The sequence below is a fragment of the Cydia strobilella genome, chromosome 13 (genome assembly GCF_947568885.1).
Source record: "Cydia strobilella chromosome 13, ilCydStro3.1, whole genome shotgun sequence".
NCBI classification, from domain to species: Eukaryota; Metazoa; Arthropoda; class Insecta; order Lepidoptera; family Tortricidae; genus Cydia; species Cydia strobilella.
In genome coordinates this window covers 8,497,457-8,515,518 of record NC_086053.1, presented here as the reverse complement: position 1 = coordinate 8,515,518, position 18,062 = coordinate 8,497,457, and the positions used below count along the sequence as shown (strand labels likewise).

At 36.0% G+C, this 18,062-nt stretch overlaps 2 protein-coding genes across 2 annotated transcripts; one reads left to right on the top strand and one right to left on the bottom strand.

The window, feature by feature from the left end:
- Positions 1 to 196: 196 nt before the first annotated feature.
- On the bottom strand, positions 197 to 3,481 carry LOC134746598 (uncharacterized). The gene is made up of 5 exons (XM_063681023.1): positions 3,292 to 3,481; positions 2,818 to 3,213; positions 1,781 to 2,015; positions 637 to 915; positions 197 to 350 (listed from the first exon to the last, which is right to left on the bottom strand). Exons 1-5 carry the CDS (start codon positions 3,316 to 3,318, stop codon positions 262 to 264), a joined length of 1,026 nt encoding a protein of 341 aa, XP_063537093.1. The 5' UTR covers positions 3,319 to 3,481; the 3' UTR covers positions 197 to 261.
- A 735-nt stretch (positions 3,482 to 4,216) lies between these two features.
- LOC134746372 (uncharacterized) lies at positions 4,217 to 17,512 on the top strand. The gene is made up of 4 exons (XM_063680742.1): positions 4,217 to 4,357; positions 4,701 to 4,869; positions 16,571 to 16,768; positions 17,366 to 17,512. Exons 1-4 carry the CDS (start codon positions 4,338 to 4,340, stop codon positions 17,510 to 17,512), a joined length of 534 nt encoding a protein of 177 aa, XP_063536812.1. The 5' UTR covers positions 4,217 to 4,337.
- The last annotated feature ends 550 nt before the right edge of the window (positions 17,513 to 18,062 follow it).

The window sequence follows — 18,062 nt, the reverse complement described above, 5'->3', positions numbered from 1 at the left end:
TTATTAATTATGGGTTCTACTATATTCCTAATGTAATATTAAAAACGCGAAATTAACTCTTGTCCGTATTGTGTCTCATTACATATAAACCACTGCAACATTTTGGATGAAAATTGGAATGGAATGGTGTGTTTGAGTACCAAGGAAGAATGCACATTGAAATTGGCGACCACAAGCTATTATGAAATCAAATACATTTTTAAACATAATTGTGTAATAATATGCTGAGATTATCACATAAATAACAGATCACATATAATTCTAAAACAAATCTTCAGTAAATATGTTATCTAGATCATCTAGCAAATGACTGGTATCATTAGAGGTTTCATTGCAGAATGGGTCTTTATCTGAAACAATAGAATATTCATGTTTTATAGTTGATAGTACTCCTTAAAGTAAAAAAAAAAAAGTAATTTAGATAACTATACCTAACTTATAAGCTCATCTAAGGAGTACACTGTTCAATTCAACTAGTAGATAATCAAAATCATTACTACTAGCCATAAATATCATAATGCCAAAGGAATGAACTATATTATGGCCCCCTTTAGATGAATTTTACCATAGTCCATAATCCGTAATGCATGTTTATGTCACTGTAATACTAATAGTTAAAAATTTGACGAAACTTACCTAAATTTGCACATTGTACGGTTCTAATCACTGTCATATCATTATCACATTCTAAATCATATCCATCAGGCAAAGGCTTATTATCAGCTTCTTCATGAAGCACTGCAGAACTGTATATAGCATGAATATTACTCAGTGTGATGTTCAAGTAATGCTTTTTGAAGGCACTGCCAGTGGTGAGGACTGTGGGTCTTCTTAACACTAAGGCACAGTACTCTGAGACAATGTAGGGGGCAAATGTGGACCATGCATCTCTGTGGAGTGTGCATTTGATACATCCTGGAAATAGAAGACAAATATTTGCTTACAGTAAGTACAGTATTTTTTATGAGTTAATATAGATAAATCAATACACAGAATACCTAAAAAAAAAAAAAACCTACCCCTAGACCTAAAATAGGTCTGTTTTTTTATTCCGTAGACTAAAATGACGTTTCATGTGTAAGACATGACATTTCTTAGTACCACATGAAATGTCATTTTAGTCTATGGAATAAAAAAAACAGAAATGTAATGTTGGCGATGTCAGACTTCGATTTTGTATGACAAAAATATGAAAATGATTTTTAACTTAATTTCAAAGTGTCAGGGTTTAATTTCTGATATTCTTATGCCCGTTAAAGGGTTAAACTAGATTTTTTTATTGCATAATTCAAATGTCAGTTTCTTATAAATCGTTTTTAAAGGAAATTTATTAATCATTATGTTGTCTGTTAATTTGTGTTGTTTTAAAGTAAAAGGTAACACATTGTGACTGGTTTTTCGTATAAAGATACAAGCAATTTTTGTCCTCATGGTAAGCGACAATGTGGTACCTTTTGATTGAAAACGTCACATTTGACCTAGCAGTAGGTAAGTAAGTAAATATTCTTTATTGTGCACCATACAATTAAAATACACAGAAGATGTGATACAGTTAAAAGCTAGGTAACAACAGGCGCTCTTATCGCTAAGAAGTGACAAATAGTCTGTCAAGACATTTCCATCAGTAGAAAAAAGCGGCAAATTTAAAAAATGTAGGCGCAAAGGGTTATTGTTCCATAGAAAAATTGAATTTTGTGCCTCTTTCTACTGACTATAGTGGTTTGACTGTCTATAAAAAACAAATAGCAGTATCAAATAAAAAATAATATTTTTTTCTCACCAGTAGTATCTCTTAATGTTATAAGTGGGTCTGTAGCTGATCTATCAACAGTTTCGACAAAAGCAGTCACAACCTGAGCCTTCCGTCTTCTCAAATGTCCAGCCAAAGCTTGCTGCTTCACCGATTTGATAGAATCTATTGCACCTAAATTAGAGTTTTGTATGTCTTCTGAGAGTCTTCTCCATATTTGTGTATCAAATTTCTCACCAAAATAGGTGTCTGACAAATCCACATCCTAAAAATATTAGTAAAAATTCAATTTAGGCATATAATTGTTTTTACCTGTCCCTGGTGGTACAGGATATTAATGGACATGTGGTATATGACTGAATCAGTCTAAAACTATATTAAAGATACATATATAATATGTATCAAAGCGAAAAAGTTAGGTAAATAGGATCTCTCATATCAACAATCAACATATCAAAATTTTCAACCATTTACCCAATAGTCTTAAGATGTTAAGCGGACAGTCATTTAAATGACAGCTAAAGCAGTGGCTAATAGATCATGTTTTTTATGATTTGAATGAGTTTTTTTCGTTTAAAACTGTATAATTATAGATGTACTTATTATAAATATGTGATGATGTATATAATATTGTAATTATGTAAAATATTGTATACCTGAAAAGGGTAGCCGTTGGTACTATGTACTATGTATCATTTTAACATCATGTTTGACACGGTAAACAATAAACTTATTCTTATTCAATGTTACTAGCAGAAGGGATTTTTATTGAAAATAGATTTGTAAAACTAATTATGGCATTTATGGTTCAGTACTGATGTTTAACCATTGACATTTAATTTACAGTTGAATAAAATAACATGCATCAACAAGGGATCGGAAACCGGTATTCTTTGTATGGGAACAAAAACGGTATTTTTTCGTTCTTTGCTAAATCCTTCATTTCTAATTGGGCAATCTAATAATGCGATGTTGTTACCTAAAAACACAACTGAGTCCTACATTTCGAGTACAAAATATTTCGAAATATATGGTATTTCAATGTTAAATGTGTGTGTGCAAATTACCTGTGAAAATAACTCCATGTGGCAAATTGTCTCATCTTTACTGTCTTCAAAGTTACTATTGAGAAGGCCAGCTGGTCCCGGAAACTTTCTTTTAGCATTGTGATCAAAATAGGAATTAATCATTTTCCGTTTTGTATGTTTTGGTGAAATATTTTCCGAGTTCACACTATTTCTTATAGGTTCTGTGCTACATCTGTCAACCTCTTTAATTATTTTCCGAGTTGTTTTTTGCTGTGGTGGGGAAAGGCTTGCAATATTGGTACATTTAAGAGGCTGATTAGCTACATTGACTGGAGTATCTTGCTTAACTGGTATGCTCTTGTCGCTGCCCAACTCACGTGCAATATTATCTGTTTCTTTTACCGTAACATCAGGAAAATCGAACTGTGACAAGATCTAAAAAAAAACGATTTAAAATTGCCTTGCTTTAAAAATATACACAACAATTTGGTACACGTAAGTACACGAAATTACCTGATCGAAATCGTCGGATTCAAACATTGTATTTAATATACAAAATATAGTTTGCTTTGAAAACTTTGTTATATGTTTTCTTTCTTATTCTATAATAAAAAAAAAACAACATTAAAGTTTGGTTTTCAAGTATTTTACCGCCAAAATCGAGTCGAGCAAATTTCGGTCCATCAACGTTCAATCATGCTATATGTTTAGCAAATAAAAGAAATAAATTTGACATAACAGTGACAGTGACATTTATGGGGCACGTTCTGAAATGTTGATGAATGTGGAAGGGTCCTCCACACTCATGCGCGAAACGCGGCGCGAAGCCGCGAACGCGAGTGTGGAGTCTAGTTCGCTAATCAGCGAAAGCGACTGGACTGGAGCGGGCTGAAGACGAAGAAATTTTCGTAAGTCCGGTTTACATTGACACAGACGCCAGTGTAAACGGTGGGCTCGCGCTCGCCTGGCTCGCGTGGAGGAGCGACTTTTTGGGCACGAGCCTATATATTATACTACTCTTTGGGCACGAGTCAAAGGGGCTCGAGCGGGACGCGCGCTTGCATTCGCACCGGCTGTCATTCGGTCAATTCGGTGACAAACCTTATACCGTGCCGTTTGTGTTTAAAATTGATTAGCTCGACGAGCTTACCAGCTGTGGCCGAGACACGAGACGAGGCAGGAGTGTAATCATTAAGCGCCCTCCACACTCGTGCGCGAATGTGAAGGTTGCTTTAGCTCGACGAGCTCCTGGCGAGACACGAGACGAGCCGCGACTGCCGCGAGCCGAGGAGCCACGACGAGCCGCGAATGTAAATCAAGTATTAAACCAATTTTGATTTGACATACATTGTCAAATTTGTGAATTGAATTTATAATTCAAAATTTGTACAACTATTTATTGTTTCATATTTTTGTGAAATTTAATTTGTTTTTTATTAAAATGGCTGTGTTTAATCCCTTCGATCCCTTAAAAAATGTTACACCGCGGTTTACAGAAGAACAACTAAACGAAATAATAGATTTTTTTGATGAGAAAGCCCAACCTTTATTAACTATAGATGACGGAGAACCTATTAACGTAATATCTATTGAAACTTTTATAGAATTCCTGGGATTGAAAAAGTAGAGTACATAATTAATATACCCTTTTAGTGCACATGTTGCTCATGGGCTTCTAATTAAGCTTGAGACCTGAATTTTGAAACACTGCTGCAGGATACCTACAGCGTATCTGATGCAAAACGTTGATGAAAAAGTAGAGTGAAATGTATTTAGGATAGACGCAAGACTGTACCTAGTCTTATTTTACTTATTTTAGGGCTAACTGTTTTGCCAGGCCGCACACATAATTTATAATTATAACAGAAGTAATAGTACTTTTTTATGTTGAAAGTTTTATACGTAAATGCTATTGTTAACAGATATCATAGACGACATTTCAATTATCCTACGTATAAAGAAATCATGGCTGACGCAGAACTTTTGAAGGCTGGAGTAACTAGAGTATTGACAAAGGAGCAAGTTATTTACATGTTAGATAAACGAGTTACAGAAGCGGAAGTTAAACATGAATTACTTTTGGCCTTTCAAGTAAATACCTAGGTACTTTTGCACGTGGTCGAATGCTGATAGCGACTTAGCAACCCTGCGGCACCCCATCTAAGGCGAAGTCGGCACTCGTTGGTGATGCTTAGTCCGTCATTCCCTCTGGTTCCCCCGGACAGTGGCATGCGTAAACGCATTACCCCAACGTAAAAAAGGTACTTATTATATACCTAGTCGGCTCATAAGTTCTGTCATATACATAGTATCAAATAAAATCAAAAGTTTAAGTTTATTCCGTATAATTTGTACAGCGTTTGAAAGCTTATAAACTAGAGAATCTAAATGTATAACATTTATTCAAAATGACCGCCATAATTATCTACACAGGCTTGAAGTCTTCGTGGCCAGTCGTCAATGGATTCACGCACCACTTTCATGTCGATATTGGCCACTGCCGTAGCAAGAGATTTTTTCAGCGAGTCTAGATTTGCATGAGGTTTTGAGCACACCTTTTCCTCTAAATACTGCCATATTTTATAGTCTAAAGGATTAAGATCTGGGCTAGAGGAGGGCCAATCTTCATGCCGTATAAAGTCGATTTTATTGGAGGCGAGCCAGGCTTGTGTAGACTTTGCCTTATGGGCTGGAGCAGAGTCCTGCTGGAAAACCCAATGCTGGTTTAGAAACATCGTATGGGATAGTGGTTTCACAATATTAGTCAACACCGTGTCTTGGTACACTTTGGCACTAGTTTTTACTCCTTTCTCACAAAAATGCATACTAGTGACTCCCGCATAAGAAACTCCCAGCCAAACCATCACAGATGAAGGGTGAAGACCTCTTTGAATACGGGGAATGCTATTAGTCTCGGTCTCTCATTCGTTGAGATAAGACGCGTAAACAGCTGGGTAGATCACTGCCGCGCTAATGAGTGTACAACCCTTCCGTCAAGTTTGAAACATGGGAGGTGGTGGTGAAAAGACGTTAGTGCTCAATGAAGTGTTGTGTTACATAACGAATCGTCTTAACGTGATCGACGAACCGACGCTAGCAAGAATATGTGCTACGAACTTCTCAGATAGTGAAATTGAGATGGCTAAATCGAAGTTAAGAGACATCCTTGATATACGGACATCTTCCAGAAAGGGAGAGGGCAAAGCGTCAAAAAATATTCAAGATATAATAAAAATATTGAAAGAGACTGACGATGACAATTTGCCAATATTTGTCGCAAAAGATCTTCATCGAATTCCACCTATTACGTTTGACGACTTGGATGTCACAAGAATACTGAAGGAGTTAGCGACTTTACGGTCGGAGTTGAATAGTGTGAGGTGCACAGGTATCACAAACAAAGAAGAAATAACAGAAGTTAAAAAAGAAATCGCAAAATTTCAACTTATAACTACGACGCCGTCATCGCAACCTGTGTGTGAGAGTGTACGCGAACCGTTTCATAGTCAAAGTAACAAAAATGTATCTGGGGGTAGCAAGTCTCCAGTGGTGAACGGCGCGGTGAGCCAACGTCAACCGGCTACAACTCCAGTTTTGCGGGCTTTGGATAATGAGCCGTGCGACGTTGAAAATACAGTTGATTCTCCGAGTCATCTTAGCCGGTGGGGCCCGCCAGCCTTGCCCTCACTTGTAGAGGAAGAAAAGGAAAATTTACGAAATAAAAAGACTTCGTTCCGTGATGCAGCGTTAGCTAAGCCCAAGGTCAAGCTAGTGGATTCCGAAGGTTTCATATTAGTAACGAATGGTACAAAAAAGCCTAAACAAACCGCCAAAATGGTTAAAAATAGTCGGGGCTGCGGTGAAACAAGCGAAATGCTTCAAGCAGCGCCGAGTACAACCACACTATACATCTCACGTACGGAAAAGAACATTACGACGGAAAAAATTACAGAATACATTAATAGTAAAGGCGAATCAGCTGTAAAAGTTGAATACATTAAGCCGTACCGTGAAACGACGTTTAACACATTTTTAGTCACAATCGGAACTGATCGTCTGGAGACATTTTTAAGTAACGGCTTTTGGCCAAAGGGAATAGTGTACAGGAAGTACATTTATAAAAGACCTAAACGTTACAATAACGCAGTAACAACTCCATATAAATAAGAAATAAATAAATAATGGCCACTGCAAAAACAAGGCTCTTATCATTTAATTGTAAGGGCATCAAACGATCGCTACCTAATGTGCAGGAGTTAAGTCAAGAAAATGACATAATCGCGCTTCAAGAATTGTGGCTTCTGCCAGATGACCTTGATTTTTTGAGCCAGATTAATGAAGAATTTGGCTATCATGGAATATCAGCAGTAGATACATCTGTCGGGCCGCTGAAGGGTAGGCCGTACGGAGGGGTAGCTGTATTATGGAGAAAAAATTTGTTTACTAAGGTTGTGATAGTTGAAACCGGTTCAAAACGAATCGCTGCTATACGGGCGGAACTTCCAGGAAATCGGAGTATTATAATAATGTCGGTGTACATGCCGACAGATTGCGCGGATAACCTGCCGTTATTTACTGAGTGCCTAGGCGTTATAAGTGCTATAATAGAGGACAATGGTTGTGAGTGTGTGTTGGTTCTTGGTGATTTTAACGCTGACGTGCGTGCGTCATTTGGTAAGGAGCTAATTGCCTACTGTAACGACCAGAAATGGACATGTGCGGACATTGAACTGATCGGTGAGTCAAGTGACACATTTACTTTTAAAAGTGACGTGCAGGGCCCTAAGAGCTGGTTAGACCATTGTGTGGCCACGGACTCTGCATATAGGCTGTGTACTAATGCCCGTGTACTATACGATGTTTATTGGTCTGACCACTATCCGTTATTCATTGAATGTGACTTAAATCTCATACAAACAAAGACGAATCCTAGTATCAATAATGTAGTCAATAACATTTTATGGGGAAACCGATGTAATGAGCAAATAGAAAGGTATACCAAGTTATGTACTCAGTATTTGAGAAAAGTTAATGTGCATATTGATAATTGTAGCGAAACATGCAACAACACGATGCATTCATTAGTAATTGGTAAATTTTATCAAGAGATAGTGCGGTCCATTCAAACAGCTGCTAGGCAAACGTCTATTGATAAAAAACGTAAACAAAAGAATAAAGTTACCGGTTGGAATTATCATGTACTACCACTGTACAAAAACGCACGCGAAGCGCATAAAGTATGGTTGCTGCACGGTTCGCCTTCTTCAGGTCCTATTTATGATAATATGTCCAAAAAACGCAAATTATTTAAGAATAAGTTAAGTTGGTGCCAACGGAACCAAGAAATTATTAAAATGGACATTATAGCTTCCCATAGGTCGGCGGGAAATTTCGCTCAATTCTGGAAGGATACTAATAAACTAAGCTATAAACAAAGTAGACCATTATCAGTAAATGGAATTCAAAATGAAAAAGATATAGCAAATTTGTTCATTAAGCAATTTAAAGTCGATAACTCACTCCAAAACTCGCCGGAATCTCACTTGTTCGATAAAACGCGGGACCGTGGTGACCCGTCGACTGGTTCTGAGTTATTCATTACGCAAGATATGATATTGCAGTGTGTTAGAAAAATGAAACGCGGTAAGTCGCCGGGTCACGACGGTCTAAGCATTGAACACATTTTGTATGGGGGCCCATTATTACATGTAAAGATGGCGCAATTATTTAATTTGTGTTTAGCGCATGGCTACCTACCTGATGAATTTATGACTACGAGTGTGGTTCCCGTTGTTAAAAACAGGACTGGCGATCTTAGTGACCCGTCCAACTACAGACCTATCTCGTTAGCTACCGTGTTCTCAAAAGTTTTTGAAAGATTAATTAACCCGATACTTACCAAACATATACGTTTACACGATGCACAGTTTGGGTTCCGTCCGGGTCTCTCAACGGATATGGCTATATTCTGCCTTAAGAACGTAGTGAACCGTTATCTTAAGAAAAGAACGTCGGTATACGGCTGTTTTCTAGATCTGAGCCGTGCTTTTGATACTATTGACTATAATTTATTATGGGATAAAGTGTCAAAAGCAGGTGTACCGAGTAAAATAACCAATCTGTTGAGATACTGGTACGGTAACCAGATGAACAGCGTTAGATGGGGAAATGCCAATTCGGACCCGTACAAGTTGCAATGCGGAGTTAGGCAGGGGGGGCTGACATCGCCATTGCTGTTTAATCTTTATATGAACGACCTGATAGAGGAGCTCAGCAGCGCTGCCGTCGGATGTCACGTCGCGGGCGTATGTGCCAACAACTTTAGCTACGCGGACGATATGGTGCTGCTGAGCCCCTCTATCACGGGCCTAAGGATACTAGTGTCGATTTGTGAGCGTTATGCTGCAACACACGGACTAAAATATAATGTTAAAAAATCCGAATTAATTGTATTTAAATACGATAAGGGCCCAGATATCGTTCCTCCCGTTAGGCTAAACGGGACAGAATTAAAAACTGTAAATAGTTTTAAGTATCTAGGGCACGTTTTGACAGACAGACTAAAGGACGATGACGATCTCGAAAGACAGCGGCGGGCCATAGCGATGAGAAGCAACATGTTGGCGCGTCGGTTTGCTCACTGTTCCGACCAAGCTAAAATAACTTTGTTCAGGGCGTACTGTCAGGCGTTCTACACTAGTCAGCTGTGGTACCATTATAGACCTGTACCGCTGGCTATATTTTGACCCCTAGGTTATAAAAATATTAAAGTCAATTCTGTTTTCGCTTATGAATACTTTGTTAAGATGTAAATCTTACATTTTGTTTTGTGTCATATATATAATTTGCTTTTCTAGTAATTTGTTATTTTGTGGTAATTATTTTTTATTTTGAATTATTTTGGAGAAAAAAATATTCGAGAGAAAACATGTAGCTGTTTTGCATTTAGGATAGTGTTTTTAGTGTGAAAACATAGTTTGTGTCAATTACGTCCACTGCAATCTGATACTATGTCATAATATTCTAAATGACACAAAAAAAAATTAGAGTTAAAAAAAATTACTTAGGTCGAATTTAATCGTTTAAATAGGTCCATTAAATGATTTTGTGTCTTATTAAGGCATAGCTTCATAAGATATTTGATGATTTTGTTGTAACAGGCTGTCACCGTTACAAAAGAATATTAAAGATATTAGAGTTTACATCTTATTAATTTGAAATGCGGGATAAATAAGATGTATGAATTTGTGTCACTTGCATCCACTGCATAAACAAATATTACAAAAATATTATTTGCGTTCAAACGAAGCTAGCGGGCGGTCTGAATGGGCAACGGAGGCCGTGCAGGGTGGGGCCGCGGCGTGACCTTGCCGTACGCAACGCATGTTTACTTCGCCTGTGCGCTAAATTAACGCAACTTATTCAAAGAAGTTACGCAAACAACACAACAACAAGCAACAAGCAAGCAAAGAATGCGTCGAATTATCTTTTACCTATTTAAAACTTATAGATATTGTACAATGTCACCATTATGCAAAAGAACTGTAAGTACATGTTTGATTTGCGAGCGGGCTGGCAACATTGCGCAGGGAAATCTTAAAAATATCGCGTTTACGTGAACGCCACATACATTTGTGACAGTGATAGGGAAAAGGTACCACTAAAGTAAAATTTGGTTATTAATACCGTGACTTTCTTTCATTCTTTGATTAAAAAAATTGCTATTTATGCAACAAGTGCGGAAATCATCTTTACGCACGTGTATCATACAATGTTTTACTATGCATTGTGCGAGTAAATAAAAAAACATATCATGGCAAATAAGTTTAATTATTAAAAGGAGTGTTTTAAATCGACACGAGTTGCGAATTACCTATTCGCACGTGTATCGTACGTTTTACAGTACATATGGCCCTTTAAACTTTCGACATATGCACGGTAAGTGCTCTTTTCCGCACTAGTGCGAGAAAGTAGCACCATATGTACTGTAAAAAAAAAATTGAAAACAAAAAGCACTAGTGCGGAAAAGCAGTACTTTCCGCACGATATGGCTCCGTAGGAAACGCACTTTTCGAGCACATGCATTGTAAAAAAAAATATAGGACTGTATCTCCAAAACCATGCGTCGTAGCGCAAAAATAATAAAATTTACGTTCCCCTTTATATACCCAAAAGTAATACATGAAAAATACAATGAAAAAAAGAAACAAAATCTTTATAGGGCTGTATTAGCTGTATCTCCTAAACCGTGCGTCGTAGCGCAAAAATAAACGTTTCGGTCCCGTTTATGTAACCATTAATTTATATTTAAAAAAAACGCAATAAAAAAAAACCAAAAAAAAAAACTTTTTAGGGCTGTATCTCCTAAACCGTAGTAGCGCAAAAATAATCAAATTTTCGTTCCCCTTTATGGAACCCCTAACTAATATACAAAAAACAATGAAAAAAAAAAACAAAAAAAAATCTTTATAGGGCTGCATCGCCTAAATCGTGCATCGTAGCGCAAAAATAATAAATTTTTCGTTCCCCTTTAAGAAACCCTTAATTAATACTTAAAAAAAAAAAACAGGAAAAAATCTTTATAGAGCTATATCTCCTAAACCGTGCGTGGTAGCGCAAAAATAACAAAATTTTGTTCCCCTATACGGAACCCCAAAGTAATATACAAAAACACAATGAAAAAAAAAACAACAAAAAAACCTTTATAGGGCTGCATCTCCTAAACCGTGCATCGTAGCACAAAAATAATCAAATTTTCGTTCCCCTTAAGAAACCCTTAATTAAAACTTAAAAAAAACCAGGAAAAAACTTTATAGAGCTATTATAGCTATATATATATATATAGATATAATATCTCCTAAACCGTGCGTGGTGGCGCAAAAATAATAAAAGTTTCGTTCCCCTTTATGCAACTCATAATTTATATTAAAAAAAAAACGCAAAAAAAAATTAAAAAAATCATTATAGGGCTGTATCTCTTAAACCATGCGTCGTAGCGCAAAAATAATAAAAATTTCGTTCCCCTTTATGAAGCCCCAAAGTGATATACTAAAAACACAATAAAAAAAAAGAAAAAAAATAACAAAAAAACTTTATAGGGCTGTATCTCCTACGCCGTGCATAGTAGCGCAAAAATAATTTAAAAAAAACCCTTTAAGAAACCCCTAATTAAGATTGAAAAACGCAAAAAAGAAAGAGGAAAAAAATCATTTTAGGGCTGTATCTCCTAAACCGTGCGTCGTAGCGCAAAAATAATAAAATTTTCGTTCCCCTTTACGGAACCCCAAATTAATATACAAAAAACACAATGAAAAAAAAAACAAAAAAACTTTATAGGGCTGTATCTCCTAAACCGTCGTAGCGCAAAAATACTCAAATTTTCGTTCCCCTTTGTGGAACCCCAAAGTAATATACAAAAAACACAATGAAAAAAAAAACAACAAAAAAATCTTTATAGGGTTGCATCTCCTAAACCGTGCATCGTAGCACAAAAATAATCAAATTTTCGTTCCCCTTAAGAAACCCTTAATTAAAACTTTAAAAAAACAGGAAAAAACTTTATAGAGCTATTATAGCTATATATATATAGATATAATATCTTCTAAACCGTGTGTGGTGGCGCAAAAATAATAAAATTTTCGTTCCCCTTTATGCAACCCATAATTTATATTTAAAAAAAAAATCATTATAGGGCTGTATCTCTTCAACCATGCGTCGTAGCGCAAAAATAATTAAAAAAAACCCCTTTAAGAAACCCGTAATTAATACTTAAAAAAAAAAACAAAACAAAACAGGAAAAAAAACTTTATAGAGCTGTATCTCCTAAACCGTGCGTGGTACCGCAAAAACAATAAAATTTTCGTTCCCCTTTATGCAACCCATAATTTATATTTAAAAAAAAAACGCAAAATTTAAAAAAATCCCTTTATAGGGCTGTATCTCCCAAACCATGCGTCGTAGCGCAAAAATAATAAAATTTTCGTTCCCCTTTATGCAACCCATAATTTATATTTAAAAAAAAACGCAAAATTAAAAAAATCATTATAGGGCTTATCTCTTTAACCATGCGTCGTAGCGCAAAAATAATTGAAAAAACCCCTTTAAGAAACCCGTAATTAATACTTCAAAAAAAAACAAAAAAAAACCAGGAAAAAAACTTTATAGAGCTGTATCTCCTAAACCGTGCGTGGTACCGCAAAAACAATAAAATTTTCGTTCCCCTTTATGCAACCCATAATTTATATTAAAAAAAAAAAATCTTTATAGGGCTGTATCTCCTAAACCATGCGTCGTAGCGCAAAAATAATAAAATTTTCGTTCCCCTTTATGAAGCCCCAAAATAATATACAAAAACACAAGAAAAAAAAAAAAGAAAAAAAAAATAACAAAAAAACTTTATAGGGCTGTATCTCCTAAACCGTGCATCGTAGCGCAAAAATAATCAATATCTGTTCCCCTTTAAGAAGCCCCTAATTAAGATTTAAAAACGCAAAAAAGAAAGAGAAAAAAAATCATTTTAGGGCTGTATCTCCTAAACCGTGTGTCGTAGCGCAAAAATAATAAAATTTTCGTTCCCTTTTATGAAACCCCAAAGTAATAACAAAAAACGCAATGAAAAAAAAAGAAAAAAAACAACAAAAAAACTTTAGGGATGTATCTCCTAAACCGTGCATGGTAGCGAAAAATAATCAAATTTTCGTTCCCTTTAAGAAGCCCTTAATTAAGATTTAAAAACGTAAAAAAGAAAAAAAAAAAAATCTATATAGGGCTGTATGTCCTAAACCGTGCGTCGTAGCGCAAAAATAATCAACTTTTCGGTCCTATTTATGTAACCATTAATTTATACAAAAAAAACGCAAAAAAAAAGAGATTTTTTTATAGGGCTTGATCTCTTAAACCATGCGTCGTAGCGCAAAAATAATTAAATTTTCGTGAAACCCCAAAGTAATATACAAAAAACACAATGTAAAAAAAAAAAAAAACAATAAAAAAAACTTTAGAGGGCTGTATCTCCTAAACCGTGCGTCGTAGCGCAAAAATAATCAAATTTTCTTTCCTCTTTATTGAACCCTTAATTTATATTTAAAAAAAACGCTTTCACTAAACTGCTGTAACTCGGAAACTTAGAATCCACAAAGGGGACTTTACTAAATTATGACACATATTAAAGCCTGACCTGATATATGATCATTGTCAAGAGGGCGCTGTTCATTCTCATGTATAGGGTGACAGTTCAGTATAGTATGAAAAAATATTGTATTTAATGAACATCATCATCATTGTAATTAATGTTGCTTGCCACGCTTAAACATAACAAAAATCACAATAAATTGCGTCTTAAAATAAACTCAAAAAGTCTACTAAAAATCGAAACAAAAGTAATTTTTAAGTCGCTGATGTGACATTCTCAATCAAAAGGTAGGTACCACTTTGTCGTTTACCATAAAGACGAAATTTGATTATATATTTATACAAATAACCTGTCAGAGAAAGTGGTACCTTTTGATTAGGAACGTCACAAATGTTGGTCAGTATGAGGAGTGCAGCCTACAGTTTATTTTTAATTATATTTATATACCTACTACGGTAAGATTGATAAGACAATGTAATTATGCCTCCGAATGAAATAAATACACTGTATCGCAAAACTAAGTGGCGAGACAGCTCATAATGCCATCTCTTTCACTCTTGGTTGGTCTCAACAAGGGTAAAGGAGATAGTATTAAGATCTCAGTCGCAAGCTGATATTGCGGCAAGTATAATAAGCACCCCACCCGCGTAGGTACCCTTCCCCGCGCACGCCCTTCTTGCTCAATTGAGTTTTATTTTGCCAGATAGTAAAAAAACCGTGGATCAAAATGACCCAAATTATGAATGATGTCTCAATGTGGTATTATAATATTGTAGACGTAAACTTAATAATATGAATTTTTTTTTGTGGCAGATACAGGGTGTTAATTAGAAAATTTTTTTTTTTAAATAAAAGCGGTGGATGAATTTGACACAGATTTGTTTGAATAACATATAACAATGTTATGTAAAGTACAACACTTCACTTACCGACTCTAATATTTTTTTAGGCGTTTTAGGATCAATATTAGGTATTTATTAAATGCCATTATACCCGTGGATGAAAATGACACAAAATGCGTGTGTACGTCGGAAGCCACTTTGCCTTTACAGGGAAACAAAGAATTTCGTCTCTAATATTTTTTTCACAGAATGCTGATTGAAAAAAGAAATACCTAAATTTCTACCTAAGCAAATACCTAGGATGACACAAAATATTATTTTTAGGTTTAGTATATGGTCTGGAAACTATATATAAAAAATTAGCAACATTAATATTCTTATAACCTCAGAAGTTATTGGTACAGGTCTATTACACGAAACGATCGTTCAATAAGCTTCGAGTACAGTACAACAACGCGTTTCGTGCAATGTTACGGCTACCGTGGCGGTGTAGTGCATCTGGCATGTTCGCCGTGAACAGAGTAGACGACTTTTACGCTATAATGCGTAAAAGGCACTGGTCGTTTGTCGGGAGAGTGAGCGAATCGATGAACAGCATTGTTAGCGTAGTGTACGCAACCTGCTACTGTATGAGCAAGGCCTCCGCTGCAAATATTTAATTAGTGTTAGATTAGGTAATAATTAGTTTAGTTTAGTTTAGAATAGTAAAATTTAATATAGATTAGAATGTATAAATTAGATTAATACAATAATTATTCTTTATGTAATGGGTTGATACCTAAATAAATAACATTTTTATTATTATTTATTATTTATTAGACGCTTCTTTACTATTGCGAGCGTACACTCATTTTGTTTATTACAGTTTTCTTCTATGTCAAAAATTTTCTCGTCCGAAAACAGTATACAACGGTGCTTATTTTTAGCGTACTTCTTCAATAAAGCTTTAGATCTTTTAAGCCTTAAAGCTTTAAGCCGACCATTGAGAAGATGGCCAGTTTTTCGTTTATAAGCACGAAGTCTCAGGTCTTGATTAAGCACTCTTTTCACCGTGTTTTTGCTCAAACCCATCTGGAGGGCCATAACTTTTTGTTTCCTAGCGGGATTTCTGGCAATGCGTGCCCTAATTGCTTGTACAACCGCTGGAGTCCTAGCTGTACGCGGACGACCGTTTCTTTTCTTGTCATTTAAACTAGAGACCTCACTGTATCTTTCTATGGTACGATACACAAATCTTAGAGAGAGTTTTAAATTTTCAAGTAGCTTAAAAATTTTAGTCGGCGAGTGACCACAACGATATAGTGCAATTATTGCGGTACGGCTATCTTTAAGCGTCCACTCCATGTTGAAGAAAACAGAAAATTGCAAAATTATACTACTCAAATATTTAATAAAGATTCGAAATTCAAATGCAGAACGGTTTTTGTTTTAGGAGTTCCAAATTTAAATTTTAAAGGCCAGTGACAAAACTTATGAGCCGACTAGGTACATAGACTAAGCTATTCAGATTCTGTTCTGTAAAATATTTTTCACCACACACTAGCACCACACGCTCAAATAGGCACCCTTATTTATTTATTCATTGAAATAACTAGGTAAAATTGCAATTTATCCTTTAGTGGAAAATAATATTGCAAATTTTAAGTTTTGTAATCTTTCGCTTGCTCGGATCTCTATATTAGCACGAGGGATAAAAAACTGATTGGCTCGAAATCAAACAAATCATTATATTATTTGTAGGTACCAAGTTTGCTACTAGCTGTCCGGATGCGTGTGCCCACAGGCGTTGCCCTTAAGATATGTGTGATTTATTTTGCAGGTTTTTGACACGGAAAACAGAAATTTCCTAGAGCTTGGAGAATTACAATCGATAGTTACTGGTTACGGAGATGCTTTCAATAGAGACGAAACTATAGAAATGTTGCGTGATGCGAATGTACGTGGCGATGGAAACATAGTTTATGAGAACTTCGTTGAAAGTTTATTTGCCATGGCGCCAGAACTCTACAAAATACCGGTACACTATAAAAGTTGTTATTTATTCGACATTCCTAATGAAATAGTAAAAAAACTTTTAACTTTTCAAATGCATATGCATGAAGCAGTCGCAACTGCACTGCGACATGCTATATACTCCAACCGCACCAAGATTTACCCAAACTTTTGAAAATTTTATAGATATGATAATAGACGATTTTATTATATAGACGACTTAAGTTCGCTCCACACTCGTGCGCGAATCGCGTCGCGAAGCCGCGAACGCTAGTGTGAAGTGCGCGTCACAGGTCTGCGAAATCAACTCCACACTCGCGTTCGCGGCTTCGCGCCGTGATTCGCGCATATTGTGGAGGGCCCTTTACAATAACTTAAGCTCAATGTGGAGAAAACCAGCATGTAAAATTTTTGGTTGCCCTGGGCAAGAACTTTCGTACTTGTATACGTACTTCGCTCAGACGTAGTCAGAAAGAAAGGAAGCTTCGCACCTTCTGCTCTACCAATCTTATGTAAGTGGAGTATGTGTACAAACGTAAGATTTAGAAGCGACGGAAAAGCTTGTAGCCGGTCTTCCCATATTGACCTTATAACATTGTCCAGATGTTATATTCATTTCCAGACTGATTATCTTTACACTGATCCCGATGAAGATCCTTCAGTCCCGCCACTTCCTCTGGAGCCGGAACCTGAACCCGAACCAGAGGCTGTTGTTGAAGCACCTCCACCTCCACCTCCTCCACCCCCAGCAAAAGGAAAAAAGAAATAACAGAATGGGTTAAAAGATAAGGTACTTATTGCAACTGTCAGGAACATTATACGTTTAAAATTAGAAACTTTGTGTTTTATTCTATCTATATTCTGTCAAACAACTTTGTCAGCAGAAAAAGGTGTGAAATTAAAATTTTCTATGTGATGATTAGCCTTTGCGCCTACATTTTTTAAAGCCGCTTTTTTCTACTGACGGAAATGGCTTGACAGACTATAGTTTATTGGATACAACTGTTAGTTTAATTATGTTCAGTATTACAAATTTAATTTTAGGGGGTATTACTGCAATGTTCTGCCGCCAGAGTGCAGCACTAGCGCCTATCGTAAACCAAGAAGTACGTAACTATTGTTTGTCAAAGGACTTGCAAAGGACTCTCATTTCAAACATAGACAGAGCAGAGATAATCATACTATCTTTGTCTTACATTAGTACTAGCACCCTCATAATAATGTTATTCTGAGCTAGCACCCTCAGAATAATGCTAGCACCCAAAAAAAAGAATATATAGTTTGTCAAAGGATTGTCTCATTTCAAACATAGAGAGAAT

Coding starts and splice junctions, on each gene's coding strand:
- LOC134746372 (XM_063680742.1), top strand. CDS start 4,338: ATGACGGAGAACCTATTAAC. Junction 4,870..16,570: donor AATTACTTTTGGCCTTTCAA/GTAAATACCTAG, acceptor TTTATTTTGCAG/GTTTTTGACACGGAAAACAG. Junction 16,769..17,365: donor CAGAACTCTACAAAATACCG/GTACACTATAAA, acceptor ATTCATTTCCAG/ACTGATTATCTTTACACTGA.
- LOC134746598 (XM_063681023.1), bottom strand. CDS start 3,318: ATGTTTGAATCCGACGATTTCGATCAG. Junction 916..1,780: donor AACATTAAGAGATACTACTG/GTGAGAAAAAAA, acceptor TTCTATTTCCAG/GATGTATCAAATGCACACTC. Junction 351..636: donor CGTACAATGTGCAAATTTAG/GTAAGTTTCGTC, acceptor CTATTGTTTCAG/ATAAAGACCCATTCTGCAAT.